The sequence below is a fragment of the Pomacea canaliculata genome, linkage group LG2 (assembly GCF_003073045.1).
Source record: "Pomacea canaliculata isolate SZHN2017 linkage group LG2, ASM307304v1, whole genome shotgun sequence".
In the NCBI taxonomy this organism is placed as follows: Eukaryota; Metazoa; Mollusca; class Gastropoda; order Architaenioglossa; family Ampullariidae; genus Pomacea; species Pomacea canaliculata.
The window spans coordinates 22,298,317-22,325,364 of NC_037591.1; the positions used below are offsets into that span (position 1 = coordinate 22,298,317).

At 36.0% G+C, this 27,048-nt stretch overlaps 4 protein-coding genes across 8 annotated transcripts in view; 3 read left to right on the forward strand and 1 right to left on the reverse strand.

Moving 5' to 3' along the window:
* LOC112556990 (vacuolar protein sorting-associated protein 13C-like) overlaps positions 1 to 5,680 on the forward strand; it is a 38,168-nt gene extending 32,488 nt beyond the window's left edge. Inside the window, exon 35 of the mRNA XM_025226539.1 lies at positions 1,225 to 5,680. Coding sequence (XP_025082324.1) covers positions 1,225 to 1,269 — 45 coding nt within the window. The 3' untranslated portion in view covers positions 1,270 to 5,680. The remainder of the gene's footprint in view (positions 1 to 1,224) is intronic.
* Positions 5,681 to 6,330: 650 nt separating this feature from the next.
* LOC112556998 (TBC1 domain family member 15-like) lies at positions 6,331 to 15,406 on the forward strand. 4 transcript variants are annotated; one of them, XM_025226550.1, is made up of 14 exons: positions 6,331 to 7,781; positions 7,907 to 7,985; positions 8,605 to 8,645; positions 9,017 to 9,213; positions 9,859 to 9,934; positions 10,083 to 10,177; positions 10,521 to 10,765; positions 11,090 to 11,193; positions 11,832 to 11,961; positions 12,588 to 12,669; positions 13,122 to 13,212; positions 13,709 to 13,857; positions 14,168 to 14,309; positions 14,690 to 15,406. In XM_025226550.1, the coding sequence occupies exons 1-14, from the start codon at positions 7,753 to 7,755 to the stop codon at positions 14,847 to 14,849; spliced, it is 1,620 nt and encodes a 539-aa protein (XP_025082335.1). In that variant the 5' UTR covers positions 6,331 to 7,752; the 3' UTR covers positions 14,850 to 15,406. The 4 variants fall into 4 exon arrangements, with proteins under 4 accessions (XP_025082335.1, XP_025082336.1, XP_025082338.1 ...); XM_025226551.1 differs by lacking the exon at positions 8,605 to 8,645 and having other exon boundaries at positions 6,333 to 7,781; XM_025226553.1 differs by lacking the exon at positions 7,907 to 7,985 and having other exon boundaries at positions 6,335 to 7,781; positions 8,600 to 8,645.
* On the reverse strand, positions 15,407 to 26,565 carry LOC112557007 (WD repeat-containing protein 61-like). The gene is made up of 11 exons (XM_025226570.1): positions 26,451 to 26,565; positions 25,544 to 25,571; positions 24,792 to 24,903; positions 23,494 to 23,579; positions 22,918 to 23,004; positions 17,727 to 17,875; positions 17,344 to 17,437; positions 17,055 to 17,148; positions 16,712 to 16,804; positions 15,853 to 15,931; positions 15,407 to 15,652 (listed from the first exon to the last, which is right to left on the reverse strand). Exons 1-11 carry the CDS (start codon positions 26,457 to 26,459, stop codon positions 15,563 to 15,565), a joined length of 921 nt encoding a protein of 306 aa, XP_025082355.1. The 5' UTR covers positions 26,460 to 26,565; the 3' UTR covers positions 15,407 to 15,562.
* On the forward strand, positions 17,904 to 22,815 carry LOC112557008. Of its 2 annotated transcripts, none has more exons than XM_025226571.1 (4): positions 17,904 to 19,093; positions 20,104 to 20,151; positions 20,615 to 20,689; positions 21,419 to 22,815. In XM_025226571.1, the coding sequence occupies exons 2-4, from the start codon at positions 20,104 to 20,106 to the stop codon at positions 21,947 to 21,949; spliced, it is 654 nt and encodes a 217-aa protein (XP_025082356.1). In that variant the 5' UTR covers positions 17,904 to 19,093; the 3' UTR covers positions 21,950 to 22,815. The 2 variants fall into 2 exon arrangements, with proteins under 2 accessions (XP_025082356.1, XP_025082358.1); XM_025226573.1 differs by lacking the exon at positions 17,904 to 19,093 and adding an exon at positions 19,100 to 19,714.
* Positions 26,566 to 27,048: the final 483 nt, after the last annotated feature.

Consider the following 27,048-nt stretch of genomic DNA (forward strand, 5'->3'; position numbering starts at 1 on the left):
GTTTAGCCCCACAATCTCTGCATTATGGCCAATCATAACAGCCATGTATCAGCCTGCATGGATGACTTCCCTCATAGTGGATCAACAGGAATACTTGTCACTGTATCTTGGCCAGTCTTGGCTAGTTGATCTATGCTTAAAAGTCAGATCTCTAGCCTTTTTCTCTCACGTAGGGATGCGCTTCCTAACTCTCAACAACAGGGTCTTCCTGTCCCAGGCCTGGGCGATGATGGAGGGAGGCCCACTCTTTTGCATAGAGCACTGCAAAGATGGCTTGGAAGTGGCTGCATCTGGGTCTTCTGAATCTCAGGATGTATCCTTTACAAATGTGTTTGTAATAATTCTGGCAGCAGGTGACTGGTCATCTAGAGGACCTTATCCTGGTCAATCAACAGGCCACCCACCATCTGCAATGTTAGAGCTGATCTGGCTGCAGATGGGCATCAGTTAGCAAGAGGAACCAACTATGTTCAGTCTTTGCACTAACACCAGCAAGCAAGTTGGGGATGCCTTCTTATCCCCTCCCTTTTTGCAGTGTCAGGGATACTGGTGTTTGGATGAAAGACTTTGTGTCAGTCTTCTGGAAATCAGAGCAGTCTGGATTGCTCTCCTGGACCCATTTGCTTTCCATGACATTGAGGCCTTCTAAACCTCTCTACTACTTGGGTGGAGTGTTGGTTAAAAAAAAATCTGTTGTATTGGCCTTGCGTTTGCCTTTATAGGTTTTAGAGGGCATTGCTCACCTGATCAGTAAAGTGCTCTTCATGCCAGACATGTGCTAGTTCACTGTCAAGGAGACAGTTTTCAATTGTTAAAGAGCTAGTGTAACCCTTTATAGTCATGTCATCTGATAAGTCTTAAAGAAAGAGAATTTATTCTCAAAATTTAATTTCATTGCTTAAAACTATAATGTATTCTGATTTTTTTATCAGTCATTTAACTCTTGAAATAAAAATCATTTTCTGATTTAGTTTGCATGTGAAAGATGACCTCTTTGAAACTAGTTAAAGGGCTATTGACTGTTTTTCTTTTACATTGTTTTTGAATTTGTCAGCTATAAAGGATACTTGAGTAAAGCTGAAAGAAAGTGATAATTTATGTATGTGCAGGTATGTACATTTATTTAGATTACAGGGAGGACAGCATGATATTGACTACCTAGTATTATACATCAAATGTCAAGCTCACTATTGCAGCAACTATTCTCTTTCTTTTCTCTAATAGTGGATTTTGCTCAGAATTGAAGAACAGATGACTAGAAACAGATGAATGTGAAAATTAGTCAGAGCATAAAACTGCATTGGAAGAGGACCAGTTCTTCCAGCTGAAAAAGACTCATTGTAGCTGGAACTTGAGCAAGATGCCTTCTTCAGCCTGTGAAAAGTTTTCGCATCATATGTTAATACAACAGTGACCTTACCAGTAAACTAATTAGGAATATGCTTTGTTTAATCTTTTGATTACATTTCGGTCACTATTAAATCCTTATTGTGCCGCTTCTTTGTGACATTATTTTATTTAGTGTTTGAAATATTTCCAAAGAATCTTCTTTAAAATACACTTGAGAGGAGAAAGTCCTTGTCTACACTTCCTCAGTAGTGTTGCAGTGCAATATTTTCTCTGTTGTTTGCTGTCACTGTTTTCATGTTTATCGCACAGCTTATAGCATTATTGCATTGCAGCAGGATTACACACATAAGCGACATCTGTACTAGTGTATGTGAGCATTTGGCATAATCCTTGAATAGCTAATTTTTTTTTTTTAATGATATGTGTTCTCTTCTGATAATTTGGAAATACTGGATCTTTCTTTTGGTTGATAAAGATTTCATAGCCTTTTACATATGAATCTTTGTTGTTACCTAGTGATCAAGATTGTCTAAACTCTGAAGAATTTATGCAAAAATTCATGTGTAACTTTTGGACTGTGCATCCTGTGCAAAGATGTACCATTTTTCCCTCAGAGTGTATATTGAGATTGTAGAAGGAAGTAAAAGCAGTAAAAAAAAGATTATGCCACCCTAAAAGAGGGAAAGAGAAGAAGTCAACATCCTACAGTTACTTCCTTCTTATCAGGAGAGATTAAGAAGTGTCTGACATTTTTATATGTGCTTATATTGTCTCGCCGTTTCTTCATACCAGCTGCTGATTAACATGTGAGGAGACTTTGCCTTTGTTATCATCATATTTTAAAATTTTTTAGTTAAGAAATGTCTTCCCATAGCAATGAATTTTGATATGCCATTTTCAATATCTTCCTATAGCTTAAGAAGTTAGTGTGTTTTATATCTCTTTATTATTTGTGTTACTTTATACCGTGAAGGCAAACAACACTAAGCTTGATGTCCAACTTAAAATCTATGAACATCTTATTCATATATATATATGCATGAACCTAGCCCCATGCATACATCTATACCTTTGTAAAAACATGTTCGCATGATCTTGTCCTCAGAGCTAAGCAGCTGTGATTGCAGAGATTTCATGTTCGCTAGCATGGCCTTCTTCATTGTTAAGAGGTGCAGCCAGAAGCAGTGGGATAAGTGATTATTACATCTTTCTTGAAGTGTCCTTTGAGTCTTTTTCCATTTTCTGATCTCATGCATATTTAATAGCACTTGTTGACTTTTGTTTTTTTTTGTATAGATCACTGAGTGAAATAAACTTGGGATGTAATTCACCACTAATGCTTGCATCTGTTGTGTATATTTTTTTAGATATTTCTACTGATATGGTGCAAATATGACATTTAAATTGTTTATCCACGTTATAAACACTGATATATATTAGCATTCAAATAAAAATTTATAAATACCTTTGTGAACTTTAAGAAGTTTTTTTCTTCACAAGAGTTCAACTTCCACTCCCAACACTTTTTTTCTGCAGTGTTAGAATTGTATGTAGTCTTATTGTGCCAGTGTTTTCTTGGTGTGATGTTTTTAAAATCTTTTGTTAGGTAACTAAGAAATGTTATTGATATGCTCAGTATATTCTCAGAAGCAATAAGTTAACATCTCAGGATGTTAAATAAGTAATGGCTGTATTATGAACATTTATATATGAAAAGATAATTTGTTCAAGTAATAAATATGAAGTTTGAGTAATGTATATCCATATGGTCAAATATTATAAGCACAGTCTTTGATTCTAACTAGAAATCTGTTAACAAAATCTGCTTCAAAAGTGTTATAGAAATGGGTAGAATCCTGCTTATATTACATGATCATCTCAAAGATTTTGTTCTGGGATCTTCTGTTCGTCATATATATATAATCTTCTGTTACATATTCTGTGTGGTTGAATGTTGCTGATGAATACATCGATCCTTTAACTATGAGAATATTTGAACAAATGTGCACTTTGTTGCTTGGAGAGTGATTCAGTATATTCATTTGAGTAGCTGGAACAGAAGATATTATTGTATTTTCTTTTAAAGATTAGCACTGTCAGTATGGAAAAATTTAGTACAAAGTTCTGTTGTGTTAATAGTTAGCTTTTTGTCTCTTCTTGGCATGAAAAGGTTAGACTATATGACATGAGGTTTCATGTTTCTAATTGTTATGAGTGCTTTTTGACTTTGTTTCATTTCTGTCCTTGGCATATTTTGTTGATTATGAAACACTTAGTTTATGTGCACTTACTGTTTTTGTTCTTGTAGACAAAAGCTTGCAAAGGCAGTGTCCACACTTTTGTTTCCACAATATATTTAGCTGCTTACAGACTTATGTCCACAATTTTTTTCTAAGGGAAATGGAAATAATTCTGCACTTTCTTTTAAAGGGTAATGTCCTTACCACAGTTTAGACCTGGGACATCTTTTAATACATGAGGTGGACCATAAAGTGGCAAAAAGTTAAATATAAGACATCCATTTTTTTAGCTTGTCTATGTATTTTCATAGTTACGTTAAATATTTCAAGAGACTGAGGCTTTCCTATCAGAATAAGTATTTTGATTATAGCTGGATTTTTATAAAATATCAACAGCTAATATTTCTTCTTTCTTGTATGATGCCAGTTTATCAACATATTTCCAGAATATTGGGCATTGATGAAAAAGGACAAAACTACTTGATTAAATAAAAATAATGCTAAAAATAAAAAAAAAAAACCATTGTACTATGATCCATAAAAGCTTGATGCAGAAAACCACATCAGTAAAAGCTTTGCTCTTAGTACTTTACCAACATTTACTGAAGCAAATTCAGACTTGGTGTTCTAGTCTTTCAAACAAAACTTTAAAAGTTATGGAGATAATTTATAAGCATATTTCTTTACAGTTTTCAACTCTTCTTTGAAGAAGAAATTTTTTATACTCCTGGTTCTTCTTGTACCACTTTAAACATATAACTGTTAGCAATAGCTTTTTATTTAATGAAATGAGGTGTTTGCATTTATGTGTATATTTTAAACCAAGAGCCCCATTTTCGCTAGAGCTGAAAGACGACTAGGTGCAGCATAAACAAATTTGAACTGTGCTGAAATGACTGCATATTTTTTGGAAGATGGTTGTCAACATTTCTGGGGAATGAAACAGTATTTGCTTAGAAAAAAATTTTAAAAATTGTCTGAAAGATAAAATACTTTAATTAAGAAATGCATTCAGGAATCTACTAAAATCTGTATCTTTCTTTGGTGCCACTTTTTTTTTTTAAAGAGTAATTCATGAACAGTATATTTTATACACTTTTTACAAATCTCAGATTAATGATTCAAAGAAAATAGGTGTAATGTATGTATTACAAACTGATAAAGTGCTTTTATAATAGATGTTGCAAAAGTTCATTCAAGCTAGATACTAGGACAGTTGACCTGTCTTTTGATTTAGATTTAATATTGTTCAATTGATCCCTTGTGTTATTCTGTGGACTTGTTACCAGTTATGTTGTTTTCAATATGGAATCTTGCAGGACAGTAAGGGGAGTTTAGTCTTTGCTACTCCTTGAGGAGATTAGAGTCGCAACACAGTTAGGGGATGTTACAATTTATACTGCAAGTGTTGTCTGGTTTTCCCACCAGCTCACCTTGTTTGCCAGCCAGTTGCTGGATTTCAGGTTTTTTTTTTTAAACTGGCAGTAAAGTTAGGAGGCACTGAGACCTTGGCTCTTGTCTTGTAAGTGTACTTGTTCCAGTAGTACTTGGGCATTTGTTATAGGTGAATGCTTTATTAAGAGGTAAATGAATACATAAACTTTTTTCTTTTTTTTTCAGCTTGTTTGATGTGTAGAATAGGGTCTAGAAAATGCTGTTTGTACAACTGATTATTACTATTATAAAAAATATTTTCCACATAGCTTATTTATGTGGCTTCAATTTTTGAGAATCACAGTCCTACAGTCATGTTGTTCCTGCTTGCTTCTTTCATTAAAAATGCAAGGTTGACTTTTTATTTTGTCAATGCCTTTTTTAAAGCAAAATTCTGAAGGAATGTTTTTCAATGAATAATTATATCCACAGAGTTTTGTTAAACAATGTCTTGAAAAGGACACGTACACTTCTTTCTTTTGGTACCCACTGGCAACCAGTCAAAATAAGTTCAATATTATATACTGCATGCTTAATACTCCTGGTGTGGTTTTGATTGCTACATTTAGATAATTAGCGTGGTGCTACATGTGCAATGCTTTTGGGAAGGAATATATTTTCTTTTATTTTGGCAATTAAATACAGTAAACCATTTATTCAGCTTTTTTTTCGTATTGGCAGAATGTCTGGAAAGAATGCAAGCATTTTGCGAGTGATGGTAATTGTACACACTGTTGATGAACTCAGTTTTGTACAGCTGTAGACTGTGTGGTTTTCAAAAGAATCTTTTGGCAGTCTTTGCATTCTACACTCTCCTTCTCTCAGTCATACCACAAACTTGTATTACTGGACTGCTGTCAAGTAATCTTTGCAAAGTTCTTCCTATGTTTGCTTGAATACTTATTCCCATTTTTGGTGGCAACCAATACCAAACATTTTGGACATATGTCTTCATTTTCTAACTGGGTTAAGATCAGGATTATCTCCTGACCAGTCTTTAATAACTATCATTTATTCATTTTAAGTGCATCTGGGTAAATGTGTGGAAGTGTTATTTGTTAAAGTTTTCCCATCTGGTTGACTGTTTACTAAAGGGCAATAAATAATGCTGATGTTTCCAAGCCCTCTTTACTTCTTTCAGTCATAACATTGAACCCACCCATACCATCAGAGAACCACTACCTGACAGCCTTTTTGAAAAAAGTGTTGTTGTCTACAAATAATCTATCTGTACCAGCATTGGGATTCGGGACTATACCACATTTAGCCATCAAACCCATTCAAACTTTTTCTCACTTGAGGCTCATTTTAACACATTTATTGATCATAGTTTCAGTAAACAGTAGACACATTAGGTGCTTTCATTCATTGCAGGTTTGTTTTTAAACATGAGAGTTATTGAAAATTCAGAACTCGTGATTGCAGAAATACAAACGTCTATGGTCCCTTGTAACTCAGTTGTGGTGGACTTTTTTTTTTTTGTCATCTGTTATGATCTTTTTAACACAGGTATATTAATATAGGGTTTATGCAGACTTTTGAAAGTCAGGAAATATTTTTGAGAAATAGGGAAACCCTTAAGATAATCTAAAAAAAATATTTGAGAGCAGCACAGTCAGCAGGTTTCACAAATGAAAAATCTATCATCCTGTTAAACGCTTTAATCAAAGTAAACTCAGTCACAAAGTTAACAATATAAGACACATGCTATTGACTGGTAAGAAGTCGTACTTTTGGGTATAAAAGTATGTTGAATTGTTTTAACGTACACTCTTAGTATAAATCTAATTATAAAGACAATTATTATTGCATAATTATTATATCTAACGTGCGCAAGTACAAAAATCGATCACTTACTTTTACCCTGATTCTTAAACCTTATTTCCTGCACGCTGTTTATTTATGTGTATTGATAGAAACCCTTGATTTGTTTTATTTCACAATTATTTTTGGTAGGAAAGCGGGGTGCGTCAATATGTTCGCAACAGTGTGTCTCGATGTGTGTGCGGGAGCGCACCGTCCTTTGTGTGCATGTGCATCTGTTTACAGGGCTAGTTGCTGGCTCAAGCGGTTGTTTCTCCACAGCGTGTTCACACTTTTAACATGTACACTGGCAGCATCTGGCACTACGCCATGACTTGAGGCCTGTCCATCCCATAATGGACGTTAATTCCTTGTTCCTCAAAATTTACGTTATTATGATTCACATAAAATAAATTTGTTTGGAAAAAACTCCTACATATATTGAATTTCCAGTCTTTCCAGCATGAGGCTGTCTAGGCCGGGCAAGACCAAATGATCTGGCAGGCCTTGTGTCGAAGTCCACGCCATGCTCCCCTCCGGTCCGCCCAGCAAGGGACATCACTCTAGCATAGGACACAATGACAAACCGACAAAAACACCGAGTGATTAAGCGAACGTGTTTTTATTATTAGTGTGTTTTTCACCATTTCACTTCCTTTTGGCCTATTATTGTATAGCGACCTCATTGTGACGTTTTGATTGAGATACAGAGCCAAGATATTTACCTCTGTTACTGCTAGAGGAAATGCCGTCTGCTTGAAACTTAGCTAAACCATGGTGGATTTCTTGTCATCTACGAAGGGAAACATACTCTTAATACAAATCAATCAACAGGAAATTCAACATAAGGACAGTGTGAGTGTGTACGCACGTGTCTTTAAAAGAAACTTCTTGCACATCCAGAAAAGAACTACCTTGCGGAAATATGACCGAAGCCCGTTACCTGCTGACCAGGTATAGTTATAGATTATTACTACTACGTAATACCGATGCATTTAACTAGTTTCTTGTAATCAAATATTTATATAAACATAAGCTACAAACTGTAAAGTAACATCAGTATACCTCCCATATCACAGAAACAGGTATTCCAGTATATATGCAGGGCCGCCGAGATCCAGCAGGGGCACCGGGGCAGACGACTTCTTCGGACCCCATGTAATTGTAATCGTAAATTATTTTCCAGTATATAATAATAAGCTTATAATTTGTGTGTTAATATATGTATCTACATTTCATTCATCAACGTAATATAGACTGCAAACATTAGGACAAGTGCACTAGGATCTACATCACTACTTGAGTATATATAGATAGTAAACACCTCAGTGGTCAGTAAATGAAGAAAAATGTCGTTAAAGGATCAAACCAGTAGTACCCCGCTCCATGGAAGAAATCCTCAGAGTGAGGAATGTTAAAAGAAAGAGTAAAGATTAAGAAAAAAAAAAAATCTACTGACCAAGGGCTTGCCCAACAGCTGCAGGCCCGGTTACACCAGACCCTCCCCCCAATTTCCTCAGGCCTGTATACATGTACTTCTTAAATGATTGATAGTATGATTTATTAGGATGCATTAAAAAAATTGTTTAGTTTTTGTCAGCAAGAACACCAGTAGTATTGTTCTCACACACATACACGATCTATATATATATATGGTAAGAGGTCTTTCTTCTATTAAGCCCCATCAACTTGGAACCAATTACCCATCGGCTTTTGTCATTCTAATTCTCTCAACCACCTCTAAGCCCAAACTTAAGATGCGTTTTTTTCAGAACAGAGACTTCACTATGACCCTGTCCTGACCTGGTGTATAAGTAGGTATGTCTGTTATAGAAATGAGCCTGTCTGTTATATGCAAATCAATATGGGTGCATAGTGTTAGTGATTCCATTTATATAGATAGGTCTATCACTTCTGTCTCTGAAGTGCTCTGAGCAAATTATTGGAAAAGCACACAAAATTTTCATTATTATTATTATATTGGAATGTTCAGGTTATAGTCAGTGCTATACCAGCTCAGGACTCACAATGTAGGAGTTGTCCATTCAGTAATATGTTGTAGTCTTACTAGATAAAAAGACACAAACATGCCTAACCACAAGTATGGCTAAGCTAACACATGCCTTATTGTATAAGTGCACCTGTTTATATGTAAAAAAAAAAAAAAATACATGTTACCTCTTTTGCAGACCATGTAGTGATGATGAGTCTTATGAAAAAGTGGATGTAATGCCAACTGTTCTACAACCTCCAAATGTTGATGTGGAAGGCTATGTATCAGTCAGCAACCGCACAAGTCCACTAAGTCCAGAACAGTTTCATAAATTATTTGACAGTGATGGGCGTTTAGTAGATGAGAATCAGCTGAGAAAATCAGTCTTCTTAGGTGAGAAACTTAAGTCTTTGGGAAGTGGTTAATGGAATGCAGTTTGCATGCATATCTCTGTATGTGTGTGTGTGTGAGAGAGAGAGAGAAACTTTTAACAGTCAGCTTTCACTCGTTTTTTGTGATGTGACTGTGTGTTTTCTTTTTTTTTCTGCAATGTGCAACACATCTTAAGAATAGTTCTTTCAGCAGATAGCAGAAGATGATCTGAAAACAGGGGGATGGGGGGGTTGTTGTTTCATAACAGAAAATTGCTAAATCTCCACAAGCTACAAACACTCTGATGTCTGTCTTCTCTACCATGGCAGTCCAATAGTATAGTGGTAAAACCCTTGGCAGTAGTACTACAGTGAGAATCATTAGGTAGATTTATATTTTAATCTAAGGGCATATGTATGATTATCTGGATGGGGTACATGTTTACCTGCCTTTGTTTCAGGAGGTTTTAGTGGTTTCTCCAGTTTTCTTCACATTCATCATTCCCCCACCCACTCCACTGCTAGATAATGTAATGTCACAAGTGAAAGCACTTTCCAGTCAAATAAGCCAGCCAAACAATTACTCTTCATCTTATGCTGCAAGATGTGCTTATCTAGCTGTCCACAGTAATATTGTGTGTGTGGGTGTGTCTTTGGGTGTCTACAGGTGGAGTTCAACCTAAAATTAGAAAGGAAGTGTGGAAATTCCTGTTTGGACTATATCCCTGCAATTCTACAGCAAGGTAACATTTCCATAGTCAATATAAGTTGTGTATAAAACTTTCAAGCTAATAATTCTGTAGAATTTTGTTCTGTAAGTGATCATAGATGAGAGCAGGGAAGGGGAACAGATATGTCTATCACACGTTGACAGTGCGCTTGCTATTTCAGAGAAAGAGAGGCTACTCTGCTTGACAACATCGTCAAATATCATGAATTGAAAGCAAGATGGAAAATATTACTGGTGCTTAGTTCACAACCTGGTCGTAAGTCAACAAAATTGCTTTTGATTTCTGTAATACATTATTGTGTTATATTTTGTTACCTACAATTTCTATAAGGCTTGTTAAAAATAAAAAAATTAATTTTAGTAAAATTATATGGTTGATGTGTCTTGCTTAAGACTTTATCAAATGCTGCTGCAACAAACAGATAATCATTACTTCATAAAATTTCTGTTATGCGCATTAACATTTACTGTATAAGAAGAAGGTATAACTTGAAGTATTATTTTGAAAAGAGAAACAAGATCACATCTTAGCTCTCAATCCCATCAGTTATATTGAGTGCTAATTATTATGTAGCTCTCACCTACATTTTCCCATCTAGAAACTCCACTACAGCAGGGCATTGTAGCGCGGTATCAGCTTCCCGAGGAAAATCCAGTGCTAAATCCTGATGTCGGACTGTCAGAACCAGTGATGGAGCAGGCAATGGATGCCCTCAATAGTAAAGCTGCTGTCCTTCAAAGTGGGTCAATTGATCTCACTTCTCTTGGTCATGCTGACTTGGCTTATGAGTACAGTGCTCCTGAAATGCAACAACGGATAGAGTTTGTTCAGCTACAAGCTAGGGTAAGAGAGTAGAACATAAGTTAGTAAAGGATGGCTGTGTAAAAATGTGTGTGCTAGCATAGGAAAAGTCATCTCAGATTTAATAGCTGTTGGGTTGTAACCTTTTAAAACTCATTCCTTTGATAACTGTTTAGAAGTTATTTTCCTGAAGAGTTCACTGAAGTTTCACAGGAGACCAGTCTCCAGAACAGGTGATCATAATGAGACTTGTACTGAGGTCATTATGTCCACATTTTAAGTTTTGTGCTGAGGAGGATGGTACTCCCACTCTCTTTTAGCCTGCTATTGCAAGCATAGAAAATTATATTTTCATCTGTGTGACAGGTTTTTGTTAACAAAAAGAGGATTGATATTAATAAATTGAGATCATCTATACGAGTCATCGACAAAGATGTTCCACGAACAGACCGCGATGTAGACTTCTTTAAGTAAGTGTTGCCTCTTTTTAATTCTGGGATAGTTTGTCGGGTAGTTTAAAATATAAGCCTTGCGACACTTTCCTTTTGGTTCTATGCAGGCTGTGCACCTTCTGACTTACCAGCACACAAGCATGCGTCTTTGTACTTCCACAATTGGCATAGGTCGGTCCGGTGGCATAACAGTACCTGTCACCAATACAGTGAAGGCTGGCTGTCCTGGGTTCAGTTCTCGTCTCAGGCTTGCGGTTCTTTCTCTGCATGTGGCATCTGTACACAGGCTGCTACCTTGCCCAGGCTAGGGTACTTCCATAGATACTCAACTCTTTTCCACTCACAGGACAAAAATCTTCTGATAAATGCATAGTCGCCCATTCAACAGAAGTGATAATCTATCATCAGACAATAGAGTCTTTCAATTGTGCCCTTAAAATATACTTGTTCAAGTAACTTCTGGAGTTTCAGGCTTTAAGTTTTAGTCTGGCTATTGTTCTATATCATCTGTAGCTTTCACATTTTTCATTTGTTGTACAAGTTCTACCATTCATATTATTAATGTACTTGATTAGCATGCAGAGCATGACACTAGTGTTGGAGTAGAGCTCTATACAAATATACATTTATTATTGTCATAATTATCATTTTCCTAGGGGCCATGCAAACCCACACCTGACCCAGCTGCGAGATATTCTCATTACTTTTGCTGCTTATAACCAGCTGGAATATGCTCAAGGAATGAATGATGTTCTGTCAAGATTCTTGTATGTGTTGGGCTCTGAGGTAAGGAAGACAAAATTCGTTGCCTGCCTTTATGGGAATGTTTGGAGGGGCTTATGTATGTGTGCATAGAATGGTACTCCATGTGTTTGTGTGTATGGACTGGGATGCTTCACTGTGCAACTTTAAACAGAACGATTAAGTCACAACCTAGATCAAATATGGATGACACATTTCTCGTATTTCTACCCTACGTTAGCAGTTGTTAGTCTCTAAAGGCCCTTTCTCACCAAACAAATCTTGTTGAATGTTTGACCAAGCTCACAAGAGTTGTGTCATTGTGAAGATTATAGGAAACCAGTGGTTTTGTGGAGAAGATATGGGACATTGGAATTTTGATCAGCATTCAAAGTTCATACTTGTTTGCCAGTAGAGTGGGACTTGAGTGCACTAAAAAAGGTTTAATGCTTTGGCACTTTGCTCCATTAAGAAATGAAGGGCTTTAGACATCTCAAGACTGACAGAACAGAATTGCTGTGTCAGTTTTATGCAGATAAATTTGGTTGGAATATTCTCTACTTTCCCCCCTTTTTAAAGGTTTATATTCTCTGTTTGTGGATATTCTCTGAAATGTGGATAACTGAAGATGTTCAGCTTATTGATAACATCTGTAGATTATTCCATTTCAGGCAGAGACATACTGGTGTTTCCAAAAGTATATGGAGAAGGTGGAGAATGACTTCATGGAGGAAGGCATGGTGCACAAAATAGGTCAGTTCTACAATTTAATTAGTAATTACAGAGATTACAAAGCATGTCTCATGGCATATTTTATAATCAAGAACACATTGAGAGGAATGATAAATTACTTTAATTCTCCATGGTCAGAATGTGTAGTCTCTGTCTTTGTGTGTGTGCATGAGTGTACATGTGCATCTATGCTAGTGAATATAGAATGTTTATGCATTTGTTGAATGTGCAGTGACTGTATAAACAGAGATAGTGTGATGCATTTTGTATGGAGAAGAGCCCTTTACCAGTATGGGGACACAGAGACAAATAGTCCATTGTGTGGTCATACAGCTGGTATCTCGAAATGCTAATTTAACTACTGGTGACTACTTACAGTGTCTGAGAAAGTCGTCACCTTGAAATTAGTAAATTTATTGAAGGACCTGATCAATTGCATGTCTTGATTTATTTTAAAAATTTGGGCTTTTTAGATCTGGTGCGTATGTTGCTGAAAGAAACAGACTTACCACTGTTGAAACACTTAGAGGGTCATGACATGGGCAACTTATTCTTCTGCCACAGGTATGCATGTGTAGGCTGTGGCATGTGTATTTTGTTAGATGTTTTGGTCCTTCTGCCACATGACAGCTGTTGTCATATTCCTGGTGATGCTTGTACATAGCAAAAGCAGTGAGAAATGGATACTTTTTTTGGAAAGAGAATAAGCTTATTGTAGTTTTAATAAAGGTTGCACAAAAGAAGTTTATTGCAGCCCAGAGGTAAAACACATTGCAGAAGTCAGTTACTTTGGACATAAAAACATTAGCTTGTGCAGGTGATGGAGTAGGGTGGTATTTGAAGATTAGTTCTGAATAATAATAAATGTAGTGGAAGTGTTACATAACTAAGATATAGCTGACACAACAAATTGGTACCAAAGACAGGGTAAAGGTGATAAACAAGACTTTCATTTTCTTTCCTCCTGAAATAACAAACTACTTCCCTGTAAAGTGTTTGAAGTATTTGTGGCAAATGGCATGGTGTAATTACTAATGAAGCAGCTTCTGTTGCACTTCAGATGGCTTCTTTTGGGTTTCAAGCGAGAGTTTTCTTTCTTGGACTCTCTGCGATGCTTTGAGATTTTGAGCAGCCATCATCTGGAGCTGGGTAGCTTAGTGGCTGAAAGAGTGCTGATGATGGAGGAGATGAATGAATTTGCAAACACAGGTAAGCTCTTTCACCAGTGTGAGAAATTTCATGCATATATTGGGTTGATGATTTTCTTGTAAATTAAGGCTATGGATACACAAATGGATGCAAAAGAGACTTGCCAGGAAATAAAATAGAGCAATGATGCACATCACAAAAAAGTCTGTCAGGGTTAATCTAGAACATCTTTATTTTACTTTAGCAGTTGTATCTCTCTGTAATACTGTTTGTTAGACCTGCACAAAGGCATACCTGAAAAGTTCAATTTATATTAATCCTTTTGACATAGTTACTCTACTAATTAATCAGCTCAATTATCTCTTGGCAGGTGGTGATGCTCGTTCTACCAATATGGTAACCCAGAAAGAGTACACCTTTGAAGTCTTCATGTGTGTAGCCATTTTAATGGAGTGTAGAGAGGAGCTCGTCAAGTGCACAGATAATGGAATGGTGTTTGGCTTCATCAATAAGTAAGCACATGCATACATTTTTGTGCCATCTGAAACATTGTTTTTGTTATTTCCCTTGATTGTTTATCCAAGCTATAAGGCCCTAAAGGTAAGAGTAAGAACAAGAGAGCTGAATATAAAATTCTTGTCATGGGCACATTAACCCTATAATAGACAAGATTGAGATCTTGGGGCAGTCTGCTATTTCTGAATGCCGGATTTTGTGTGGTATTTGTAAGACAGCAATGTGTGCATGGCAACAATGATTCTCAACCAGAGGTGTGACAAGGTGGAACTCTTTAGATACAAAGCTGTGTTTTGAGACATTTTGGGTTCCAGCTACACCTTTGCTTTCATCCACCCACAGAAAAGCTGCTTTCACACTTCATTATGTTTTTCAGCCTCAAGTTGGACCTTGATGATGTGCTGACAAAAGCAGAGAAGTTGTTCTTCACATATTGCAAAAAGACTGTCAGTGAGAGCTTCCAATTAATTGATTCTCAGAATGCCTCTAGTCGCCATCTGTCTTCTCATATGTCTTTTTTTACAAAGACTTCTTGACTACTAATTGAATGGAACATTTAAAACTCATTATTTAAAATTCCATGAGGAGTGTGCCATTCTTAAGAGTTGTGCTATATAATTGTTTTATCTAACAGGAGACAAAACAGAAGATTTTTAAACTACCAGATGTTAATATATAGTGCCATAAGGCAGCTTATAATCATCAACACTTTACACAAAGCTTTGCCGTGAAGATTATTTGGGAATGATACATTTTTTTTCCTCATGGTCTCTGCATAGCAATTCCTGGTGTGAGCTGCTGATGACTAAAAGATGCACATAGCAAAAAAGCTTCCAAAGGTGAAGCAATTTTTTTTTATTGTTGACATACCAACATTTTGGATGTTTCTATGTTCATACTTCAAGTTGAGGTGCTTTATTGAATTTTCATTTGTGAATGATATTTTTCTGTGATAGACCACAGCTGTATTCATATATTTTTATGTCATCAAGATTTATTTTCCATTTACATATTCTAATTAGTCCAAATTTTCATTGCTCTTCTTGCACCACAAGAATTTATCAGCACAATAAAAGAGATAAATAGTCTTGTACACAATCTTAATTTTTTTTTTTAATTTCACATATGTACATCATGTAGTTAAAAAATATTGTCCAGGAAAGTAAATGTTCATGTTTGCCACAAACTCTTTAGTAGCTTAACTTCAAATCTCAAGTTTCTTCATAGATAGTCCATCATATTATGTCAGTTATGTAGGGCAGTCATAGACATGGATGGCTCGGTCATCAGAAACAGACACAATCCGTGTTCCAGATGGACTATACTTGGCACTCCAAACCTGTAAATGGAACACTTAAGGTTAGGCTGATATACTTTTCATATATATTGAAAACAGAGCACACCTCCATTTAAATTGCCCACTGGGGCAAATAAAGTTGGTTATTGTTGATTATTATTGTTAATTACAGGATTTTAAGACAAGCAACAAATCAGTTCATTAACAAAGCTAGCATCAATCGCAAAGCAAGCAACAGCTACCTGGTCCGTGTGCTCATAAAAGGTGTGGATGCACTGTCTTGTTCCTGCATCCCAGATCTTTACAGACTTGTCAGATGACCTGTACAGAACCAAATATTTTAACAAACCTGGAACTTCCATATTGCTTGAAGTTTGCACTCTGTATGTCCATGACAAATCAAATCCTTACTCAGTACAGTAGTCACACCCAGACAGTATCCAACCAATTCTGACTCACTGGACTCCCCAAAAGACAATTATAACATTATAACATGAAATAATTCTAGTCATTTTGTTAACGCTATTAGCTTTTATAAATTTCCCGGGTGTCCAGTTGCCTTTTAAAAATCCCCTTTACTCTGCTTGCCAAAAACACCCCTGCCCCACCAAAATAAAAGACTCCTTGCACCCCTTGTGGTCAAGTCCACATTGCTAGTCTTCCAGCAAATCAGTCTTGAAGCAAAATGGGAGGTTCTTCATCAATTTAAGAGTAATTTACTAGTGACAAATACAACAATAATTATTTTTGGCACTCTAAAGTTTCTGGCTTCATGTAATGTTCATCTGGTATTCCGCTTTGTCGACTCTACATTGTGATGTCTATTCAACCCAGAAATTCTCTTTAGTATGGCAGCCCAGTACAGGTCCTCTTTGCCATTCTAATCTGAAAATACTCTTTAATATTTGTGAGAAGAATATAACTTTTTTGAAATAGTGATAATATACACTTTGCTGATGTAGAGGCAGTCCTAGTCCATATACAGATGGCCAAAGTCAGCAGATCGGTTGTTTCAAGCTGTGTTGTCAAGTGCAATATGTTGTAATCTACACAACACAATTTTTTTCTTTAAAAAATTCTTGTAACAGCCATGATACTCACGCAGAAACAAAGTGGGTGTTGTCTGGACAAAAGTCAACACTCAGAACCCAAGAAGCATGGCCTGACAATGTCCCAGCCAAATTTGCATGCTGTCTGCAGTGACAATAAAACAGAGTAAGATTTATTCTCTTCACCTAATTACATAGGTAAACCTGCCTTTGCTTTCATGCTTTTTTATTCCATACATTTCTGCTATGTATAATGTAAAAAAAAAAAAAAGCTAATTTCTCCAAAAAAATGTATCCCACCCTTCAAGTGCCTGTAAATCTGTATATCCATTTCATAGCACATGCCCTCAAAACTGCATGCAATACATATGAAGAGCTTTAAATTTAGCACTTACACATCATAGATCTTAATGTGACAATCATCTGATGCCGTCACCAGAAGTTGGGAGTCTGGGGAGAAGCACAGCGATCGGATTGGCATGGCATGACCTGTTAAACATGACAACAGGTTCAGCTTCCTTCTTGATCCTCAAATTTTGGCCAAGAGTCATTTTTTTTTCTTAGAAATAAATGTGTCTGCATTTAGTTTTTTTAAAAAGTTAGTTTTACTGCAGATTTAAGTCACCAATTACATTTGCTCTTGTACCCAGTATCACTCAAGATCATTCTGTAAGTCTTATTTACCTTCCAAGGTGTGGATAAGTTTTCCAGTTGAGATGTCAAAGACATTTACTATTCCATCTAAGGCACCTGAAGCAATGTACTTTCCATCTGGGCTCTGTAAAAGATAATAGCTGCAGTCTAATTGGAATTCATTGTACTTTACTGACACATTTGATTGGGAACAAAATAAACTAATAAAGCAGTCAGCTGGTGAAAAGGTTTTGGTACACTTTCCTACCAAACTGATCACTAATTTATAATATATATGGTGCGCGCGCGCACACACACACATATATAGAGGGTATTTTGATAGCTGCAACGAAGACCATTCTAATAATATGTAACATATGTGCTTTGTTTAGTGTATTATAAGACAGTTTAAACATTAGTTTTGTCACACATACATAAGCTATGCTCAATGTAAATTTTCCTCTGGTGTCAAGTGATGTCTCTTTCCTTCCACTGTCAACCCCAAACAAATTGATTTTTCCTGTGTGACTGCCTGATGCAAGGAAGCGGGAATCTGGAGAAAATGCAATGGTCCAGGCATCCACTGCAAAATAAGATAATTTTTTTTTTTAACATTAGTTAAACATGAACAGAACCAGACATAGTAAAATTAAAGGCAGGCATTGTAATGTTATTATAATACACTACAGTACTATCATACTATCAATGTTTTGGTTTTTTTTTCTATTGCTGTGTACATTTGAATGCATGACTGACTGCTGATGGTGAGAGTGCAGTGTAAAGATTTTTTTTCCAGTTCGGTTTTGGGCAGCCTCCTTCAGTTGGTCCCAAGTGGCAAGCTGATAAAATACTAAAAACCCAGCTGACTACACAACTACTGATAATGGAATGGACAACTAAAGATTACATCATGGCGTTCACTAACCAAATTTTTGTGTAAACTGAAGCTGTTTGAATTTATTCGCAACAGAACTTTGAAACCAGCCTTTCCTTTGATTGCATTCATTCCCGATGCTCTCTAACGACTACATCAGATATGTTAGCCATAGTTTGCCCACCCCTGCTCAAAATATTGTGACGTTACCAGCATCAAGACTGCAGACAGGTGCATAAGATGCTTGTACAACAGCACTAGTCTAAAAAATACAACTGGACTACAGGCATAAATAAAAGGCATTAGCAGAGAAGGGTTGCGGCTTCAGTATGGTGTAGGGCAGACCTGGGCAAAGGCCAACCCGCCTCCTGTCTCTGACCGGCCCGCCCGCCAGGATATATACTATATATACAGTTTTGGGTAAAACTGAGTTAACTATATTAGTCCGGCCCTCTAAAACCATCCCAATTTCTCATGCGGCCCCTTGGGTAAATTAATGCCCCACCCCTGGTGTAGGGATGATAGCATGTTTGTATATCCTGCTTTGCTTTGTTAATATTATGCTTAAATCTCCATCACGTCAAAATGATGAAGTCAATAAAGAGATCAAATGAAAAAAACAGATTGTTGTTGTTGTTTTTTTTTTACTTGGGGCTAGTGAATGGGAAGGCAGAGGGGTTAAAGGCGTCCTTAACACTGACCATAACAACAAGGCACTGTAAACGTGACGTAGAGGGAGATTATTATTATTAGCCAATGGACTGTCGTGTTCTATATTTTCGCAGTGCGGCCACAGAGATCACTACTTTTGCACCAACATTATCTCATTAATTACGACAGTCTTAAGCAAGTTCATGTATCTAGTTAGAAATGATGAGTGAATCTGATATACGTTTAGAATAACCCTGGGACAAAACTTCAACTAGCGTAAGTGCGCATCTGCCGTACACCAACCCGATCACCTTGACCTAATGTTAGTTGTCATGCTTAGATGATAATGAATTGAGAAGTAATAATTTGTCTAAAAATATAGTGTCATAGCTGTGCGAACCATACTCTACACAAATACTAACTGATGCCATTTTTGAGAGAAGACATGGCATAAATGCTTGTGTAACAGTGAAGTAGACCGTTCGCGACCAAAAATCGCGCGCAACAAATGGCCATTTTTGGCAGCGCAGGCGATGGCTTCCAAAAGGCGAGTTCGAGGTGCCAACTGGTCTGATGGAGAAATGAAGACACTAATAGATTATGTTGCGCAACATTACAGCACGCTGTTTGATAAATTAAACGTGAAAGTAACGCGCAAAAAGAAAAATCTGATGTGGCAAGAGGTGACGGAAATGTTGAATGAGAGGTGGGGAATGAACCGACCTGTGCGAAAAATAAAACGAAAATGGTTCGAACTTAAGGCATGTGCTGTGGCCTTTCAAACTTCCAGGAAAAATTTTTCGACATGTGGCGGGCTTACAGACGAGAAGCCCTGGTATACTGATATTATATTGGATATCATAGGCGAGGACAACGACATTCTGAATGAAAGTGATGGTAAGAGTTCAATTAGACAAAGCTGTTGTAACCGTTTTACAACAAAGACTACCTAACATTATAATAGGACCGGTACTAGAATTTGCAGTTACTGATTCTAAACTGTGTAACTACTTTTTTAAAAGTACTGCCTTCTGTAGTGTAAATTCTTATTTGGTCTAATTGTGACTGCTTACCATTTACAGAAGTGTTTATTATAGTTAGAAAAGGATTGATTTATTAAACATAATTTTCTAATATTGCTATTTATAGCAGTGCTGTGACTAGTAACACACACACACGTATATTTTTCATGCAAACCAGGTAGATGTTCACATATGTAATCCTGATGTGTACCAAGTACAAATTGTGTGCCAACTGTGTTTTATCATTAAAGTTTAACCTTCCAGATGGAGAGGAGTCAACTGATCAGTATGATCCCACATTTCAGAACAAAGGTATACATTATAATTCAAACTGGGCAAAATACTTTGCACTACAGAAATTTAACAATTTTTAAAAGTAAATCTTGAACCTTTTTTTCATCATAATAAATCATACAATTAACTACTTTTCAAGATGAATTGCAAATGGTATTTAATAAGCAATTAAATAAAACAGCGGACAGATAAGATTTCATCCCAATGCTGACTACTCCCCATTCACCAATTAACTTTTTCATGTAATCAAGCATGTGCAAAGAACAAATGTGCACGTGGTGAGTTGCTGCATCACTTATTAAAAAAAGTGATCTCCAGTAATAAAGATCTTGCAAAGAAGCTTCCAAAAAGGCTACCTGACAGTTTCCACCCAAGACTTACGCATAAAAAGTGCAAAGGACATAGATCTGAGGGGTTGTTTTTTTGTGTGTTGTTTTTTTTTTTGTAAATGTTGAGGTTACTTTATTAGTATAATTTTCAGAGCAAGACGAACACTGGCATGATGATGGCTCCAACAGTTTTGATGCAGCCCAAAGTATGGTCCACCATAGTGGAGGTATACTATTAAGTAGTACAGAAGAATAAAAAGTGCAAATGAGACTAAAAATATATATTTTCCATCATTTTTAAACTCTGAGTGCATCAACATATGTAGGCATGTTCACACATGAGATTTTACATATAATTTTAACACTCTATTTTTAAGTGTTGATTGAGTTATGCTTTTATTGTCACTCTAAAACATGAAGCATGTGTTCAACAGTTAGCCATTTTCTAAGAGAAGCTGCAGAAATATGATTAATTAAAATCAGACGGTTTATGATGTTAGGTCATTTTCAAATCCAATCTTATAAACCCCATTCAAGCTTTTTCAAAAACTAATAATCTTTCACAAGGTAAGATAATGAGATAATTGTACCATGCTTCTAAAAACTAAGGAAAGACTGAATGTTTCGTTACAAGCAGAGAAGGAAGAACTGCTACAGTAATCTTTTTAGATCCATTTACTCTGAAGTAATAAATAAGTTATGCCATTTCAAGCAATGGACACCAATATATATTTTATATCGTTTTACTTATGCTAAAATTCTGCACAGGTGGGTTCACATTTTCATATTCTAACAAAATACCTTCTGAATGTATGCTTTTTATTCTCGTCCCTTCCACCATTGTGTGAAAAATATAGCGTTTTATAAAAATATAATCAATGTACTCAAACATTTTTTTAACTATTTTATTTTACTCATACTAAATACTTATGTTCCAAATATGTTTATATGTACAGAAACCATGCAAGCACCATGGAAGCGCCTACTCAAGACCAAACCTACACAGGCAGCATCCAAGAATATATGCCTGCAAGAAACATTCAGTACAGCTAGTGACCTTGAAACACCACATTTTCCATGATTCACATCTTATTACAAAGGATAGGCTTTCGGGGTTTGCAGAAAAAAGAAGAAGAGATACATTTGATGAGAGGGAGACAGCCAGGGCAGCAAAAGAGAAAAGGACAGAACTGATAAATGACAGCATAGGCAGCAGACTTACACTTGAAAATAAAAAAATTGACATGGAACTTGAACTTATGGAAGTGAAACTGCAAGCTGCAAGAAAACAGCATGAAATGGAGGTGGAACTACTTAAAATCAAAACAGAGTGCTCCAGACTGAAACATATGAAACTGTATTATGAAGTTCGCAAGCTGGAAAAAGAACTGGGTGTGCCTGGGGAAACTGGTGTGAACACTTTGACCTCCACCATCCCAGTTATAGATGCTTTAGAAGTCAATCAGACACATAAGGTTTATTCATAGTAACATTAAGCCTATGGTACAGGGTCCACTTAAACAGGACTTTTTTGTATGTAAGTCAGGGAAAATTGTTTTTCTGTATCGAAAAACTTCCTCTGGCACAAGCAGTTACAAGACAGCCACAGACGGTTGCTGAAAAGTTTCTTTATGGATTTTTATGGTATTTATGCACACTGCTTTTGTCAGTCTCTAAACTAAAGGATGGCTATAAAGTTTCTCCTCATTCTGTCTTCGTCCAACTAAATTTATCAAATCCAAAAAAGCAATTCCCCATCATTTTGATTTATGGAGTTCTAGTCTTGAACGTTTGTTCATGTAAGGAACAGTCTAAATAGTGCATATTTTAATCTTGATAGTTGCTTTTCCAAACCATCTAACATGCAATGCTTGTAATGTCATACTATGGCAGATTTTCCACAGATTATGGAATGTGGTTTTCCTGTATCATATAGAAACTGTGTCCATGCATATTTAAATTTATTAAACAGTGGCATCATACATAAAATTTTGATGAGCATAGGGCATTTTCAAATTGTGCCATATATTTGGTTTTGGTTGTTTTTTTTTGGTTTTTTTTTTTTTGTGTTTTTCTGCTTGTTAATCTTTTTTTTTATGCATAGCAGTTGCTGAAATGCTATTCGGAAAGATTGTGCCTGTATTATTTTTTTCACCTAGTCCATTTTTGAGATAGTAATGGATCCTGTGTTAATGTTTTCACATCAAGGTGCACAAATAGACACAGATAAAAAAGTTAAACATCTGTGTCTATTGTAACACCATAGATCACTCTGTTGGGCAAGTACAGATTCTCAGGAACATTCACACTAATTCTCTCAAAATACTTTAATAAAAAATTCCAAGATTAATCACTTGTGCGTGTCAAAAGGGTACATTTTTTTCTGTTTTCTTTACCTGGTTAGTCTCTGAGTAAAGATGCAAATACCAATGTGCATATGCAGAAACAACTTTACCTGGCCCAGCATCAATTGACTTTGCTTGTTTGCCATTCTCTAAGTCCCAGATTTTCACATGACTGTCTAGACTGCTGGAAGCAGCCACTTTGTTCTAGTTAAGGCAGAAAATGCAGTGTCAAACATGTCCCCACGCATAAAGGTTTACTTTATTTTATTCAGATGTTTAACTAGACCCAGCAGTGACTAAATATTAGATGTTTAGTGAGATAGTTCCAGCAAGGAAAAATACAAGCCCTTAACTAAGATGGGTTGCTATGATGAACATTAACAATATGCCCAACTTGATGTCCAATATGTCTTAAAAAAGGGTAAACTATGGATACAAAAATTTCCACCAATAAATGCGGCTATTTGAGTGTTAAGACCTACAGATCTAAATAAATGCACAAAAAAAAAAAAAAAAAAGAGGAGAGAGACAACAGCTCTTATTTCAAACAATGTGGTTGCTTCCTTGGAGTACTACATGATAAACAGAACTGATTGGTCAGTTGATATCATCAGTATCATGCAAAGAGAAATATGGAATAATGTCAATGGTAATAATAATAATGTCAATTGTAATCAAAAGGATACATGTCCCAGTGGAATTGATATCCACTGAAACCACTCCCAACTGGTGTCCCTCCAATGTGTGTCGCAATTCTAGCTTTTCTCCTTGCCTAAGAAAAATTTTTTGTAACACTAAATGTTAAAAAGCCAAATCATGATTGACAGTCTAGTTTAAGTTTTCTCTCATTGTGCATAACAAAGTACTTCAAAATCCGAGTGCAAGATATCCATCATCATTGGGACTGTACATTCCTTGCATGGATTTGCCCACTATGGATTCTCAGCACTAGTTATTACACCATATCTAGTTCCACACAGCATCTATCCCAAAGGTTAGAGCTTTTGTGGTAAGGCAATCTGTTTGCATTTCTGGAAAGGCCTTATAGCTATCTCAATCCAACCATTTCACATGCTATAATAGGAAATAATGTCTTTCTTCAAATTATGCATTTGATTACCTTAACAATGTAGGAAACTAACTGGTGTTAATGCAATTACTTTAGAACTGTACAAAGATGTCATATAATAAGTTTTTGTAGGTCAGAAAATCCTCCATAGAAATATTACACCAGGCCAGTGGTTCTCAAATGGTGGTTCACAGACCAATTGTGGGCCGCACGCAAAAGTCAGGTGGTCCACAGCTGACAATCATCATATGTCAGTAAACTGAGTAAAGTGATGTTTAAATTGCCAGATACGCTAAATTAGTCCAGTATTGATTTCATGTGAGTTTTAATTTTAGCGATGCCCAACTGCTTGTTCTCATAAAATGCTCGCTTACCAATTAAGTCATTATGTCACAGCACGAGCATCATGTCATTTAACTGTGTCATCTGTTACCCTTAGTAGTGCAGTGTGCACTTCTTTATTTTTAATTTTTATGTGTACTTTAAGAAGTAGGTAATTTTATGTAAACTTATTACTATACTACTATAACAAGAGTTCATTTAGTTTTGAATTGTAATGAAACAAATGCGACAATTTAAATTTGAAATTCATGGTACAGAGTGATTTTAGGCCTTGGTGGTCTGCCATATTTTTTACTTTAGTAAGTAGTAATATTTTGAGAACCACTGTATTAGGCAACCTTGTTCTGTGTATGTTAAAAGAAAACAATTCCTTACAGTAAGCAGTTTTCCTGAAAAGTAAACAGGAGACTTAAAAATATAAGGACAACTATCTTAGCCTCTCATCCCCCTGCAAAAAACAAAAATCTTCGGAAAAATCAAATGCTGATGAATGGCTAAGCAAATTGGCACATAATTTACACAGTCAGAGGAGGGTACAAGAGATAAATCCTCTTTCAAAAAACCGGTATTTACCATCTCCAGATTTTCACTAAGTCATCCACCGAACCTGTGACAATGGTTTCTGCTCCCAGCGAATCTTGATCACTGCGTCCCCAGGCTGCACTCCAGATGCTGTCATTATGTGCTGTAAGTAACAAATGTAAATAAATTGTTCTAAAGTGAATGTTCAAAAGTCTTAGCAGCAAACCTGGTACAAGCTGTGGACTAATGAATATTAGCCTCACAGTGTGAGAGTAACAAGTAGCTTTGGTATATAATAATCGAACAATAAACAATGTCCTCTAAAAATCTTCATCTTATCCTCTTCCTACACAGCATTAACCATTATAACTCAGACATTCAAATAGTCTTAATTCAGCCAGATAACACTTTCCTGCATTTTGCCACATATCTGTGTGAGCTGTTCTGCAGTCCAGCATCAGAAATTTGATGATCACAGTAACTGTGATCCTGACAGTTTGTAAACCAAAGACAAAAGGTGATGGAATGAAACTATGATGATAATTATTTGTCTATTAAAGTACTTTGCCTTGATCACTAATTAACATGATAAAGGATACCTTTAGCTTTGTAAACACAAATGAATTTATGTGCCGTAAGCAATTTAGGTAACATTTCTGCTTCAGAATTAATTGTGAAATAGATCACCTAAGCCTAGCTAGGAGTGTTCATCAATGAACAGATTTCAGCTACTATTAAAAAAAAGCATCATATTTAATGTCAATGTCATTACACATTTTTTCAGATCAAAGTAATCTGCTTACCCGATTCCTGCTTGAAGGAAATGGAATGCTAAGAAAAAGAAGAATTATATGTTATTACATTTCTTATTGCTAACTGTTTTTCAAATGCTTGTTTTTAAGCTTTTTTCTCTGAATTTGGCTGTCTTAACAAATACACTTTAATTTAATTAACATAAAACAAAAACTTGTATTGAGTACAATGGAAAATATATAATCTCTAAGAAGACTATGCTTAAAAAGTAGATCTAATGATAGCATTTTCTTACATCTTCAGTTCATTTCCAGTTATTTCATTGCTACTTTATGGAACATACTCAATCATTTAATGCTAAAAAATAGCATCAGCATCACCACTTCTACTAATCAGCAAATTCCAAAGCTTGACCAAGCATACTCAAGGCTTGTTTTGAAATCATGAAGTATTCTGTTCATGCTGCTTTCTAATTACACTCACTCTTCTGCAGGATTGATGACCATGTTTTAATGACACAGACCTCAAATTAATATGAGGTCAAATACATGAAGGAATGGCATAAAGTAAACAATGGTCACACAAAGAAAAATAAAACCTATGATAAACGACAGAAGCAACCGATATCATCCTTGCACTATATTACTCACCTTGATGGCATTTTTCAAGAAAGAATAGATGCTAAACTCCGTGTACCTTTCACATCAAGCTAAGGATACTAATCGTCCCCAGTTTTATGTTAACCAGTATTTTTTATAAAGAGAAACAGATCTCAAATAGATTAAATGAGAACATTAACACAAGGTGACAAGTCTTTCAAACGTCAATTCTTCAAACACTTAAGGAAAATTAAAACAATCCTTTAAAACGTATTGATTGGGTTTATAAATAAAGTAGGTCTAAACTGATCTGCTTTTAAATTAAATTTGAGTAAAGTACTAAAAGTCAAGAACTCACCACGCTCATGCTGTGTTTATCAAAATATTCTCAAAACCTCCGCATCCAAGGAAATCGGAAATGACGTAAAGCCTGCATTCATGTCTTCAGAGTAATTTATCAACCGTTTGAGAATTGTATATTTTTGCAAACTAATTGTAACGCCGATCAGAAAAACGAATCACTCTTTAATTTGTTATTTGGGCTCTCAAATCTGAATTGCGTTCCATTTTTGGTGTAGTCGGCGTTAAGCTTGATTTTGTGCAATCCGTAGCTGATCTAGTATTGGTGTGTACTAAGGTGGTCATTTTCCCTGTACATCCAGCCATATAGAAATTTGCTTTCCTCAAACGCAGCGTCGAAGGATCCAGGGGAACACCGCCTCCTCGAAATAAATAAAAATATTGAGGAGCCAAGAATGTGAATGTCATTCACTGTCAGCCTCCAATGGTCATTTTAATGTTTATAGTATCATTCGGGGGCCATGCAAAATTATATCTTAAAATTAGCTTGCTTTAATTATGGTCAAGCTGAAGTTTTGCCTTGGTGTGTTAATATTAACACTTTTGCAGCGTGCATAGTTGTAGCCTGCCTGACACTATATATACTATCCTAGCGT

Coding starts and splice junctions, on each gene's coding strand:
- LOC112556998 (XM_025226550.1), top strand. CDS start 7,753: ATGACCGAAGCCCGTTACCTGCTGACCAG. Junction 8,646..9,016: donor CTGACCTGGTGTATAAGTAG/GTATGTCTGTTA, acceptor CCTCTTTTGCAG/ACCATGTAGTGATGATGAGT. Junction 13,858..14,167: donor GAATGAATTTGCAAACACAG/GTAAGCTCTTTC, acceptor ATCTCTTGGCAG/GTGGTGATGCTCGTTCTACC.
- LOC112557008 (XM_025226571.1), top strand. CDS start 20,104: ATGGAGAGGAGTCAACTGATCAGTATGATCCCACATTTCAGAACAAAG. Junction 20,152..20,614: donor TCCCACATTTCAGAACAAAG/GTATACATTATA, acceptor TATAATTTTCAG/AGCAAGACGAACACTGGCAT. Junction 20,690..21,418: donor TATGGTCCACCATAGTGGAG/GTATACTATTAA, acceptor TTATATGTACAG/AAACCATGCAAGCACCATGG.
- LOC112557007 (XM_025226570.1), bottom strand. Junction 17,876..22,917: donor GTCAATTGATGCTGGGCCAG/GTAAAGTTGTTT, acceptor CTTATTTTGCAG/TGGATGCCTGGACCATTGCA. Junction 15,932..16,711: donor AACACCCACTTTGTTTCTGC/GTGAGTATCATG, acceptor GGTTCTGTACAG/GTCATCTGACAAGTCTGTAA.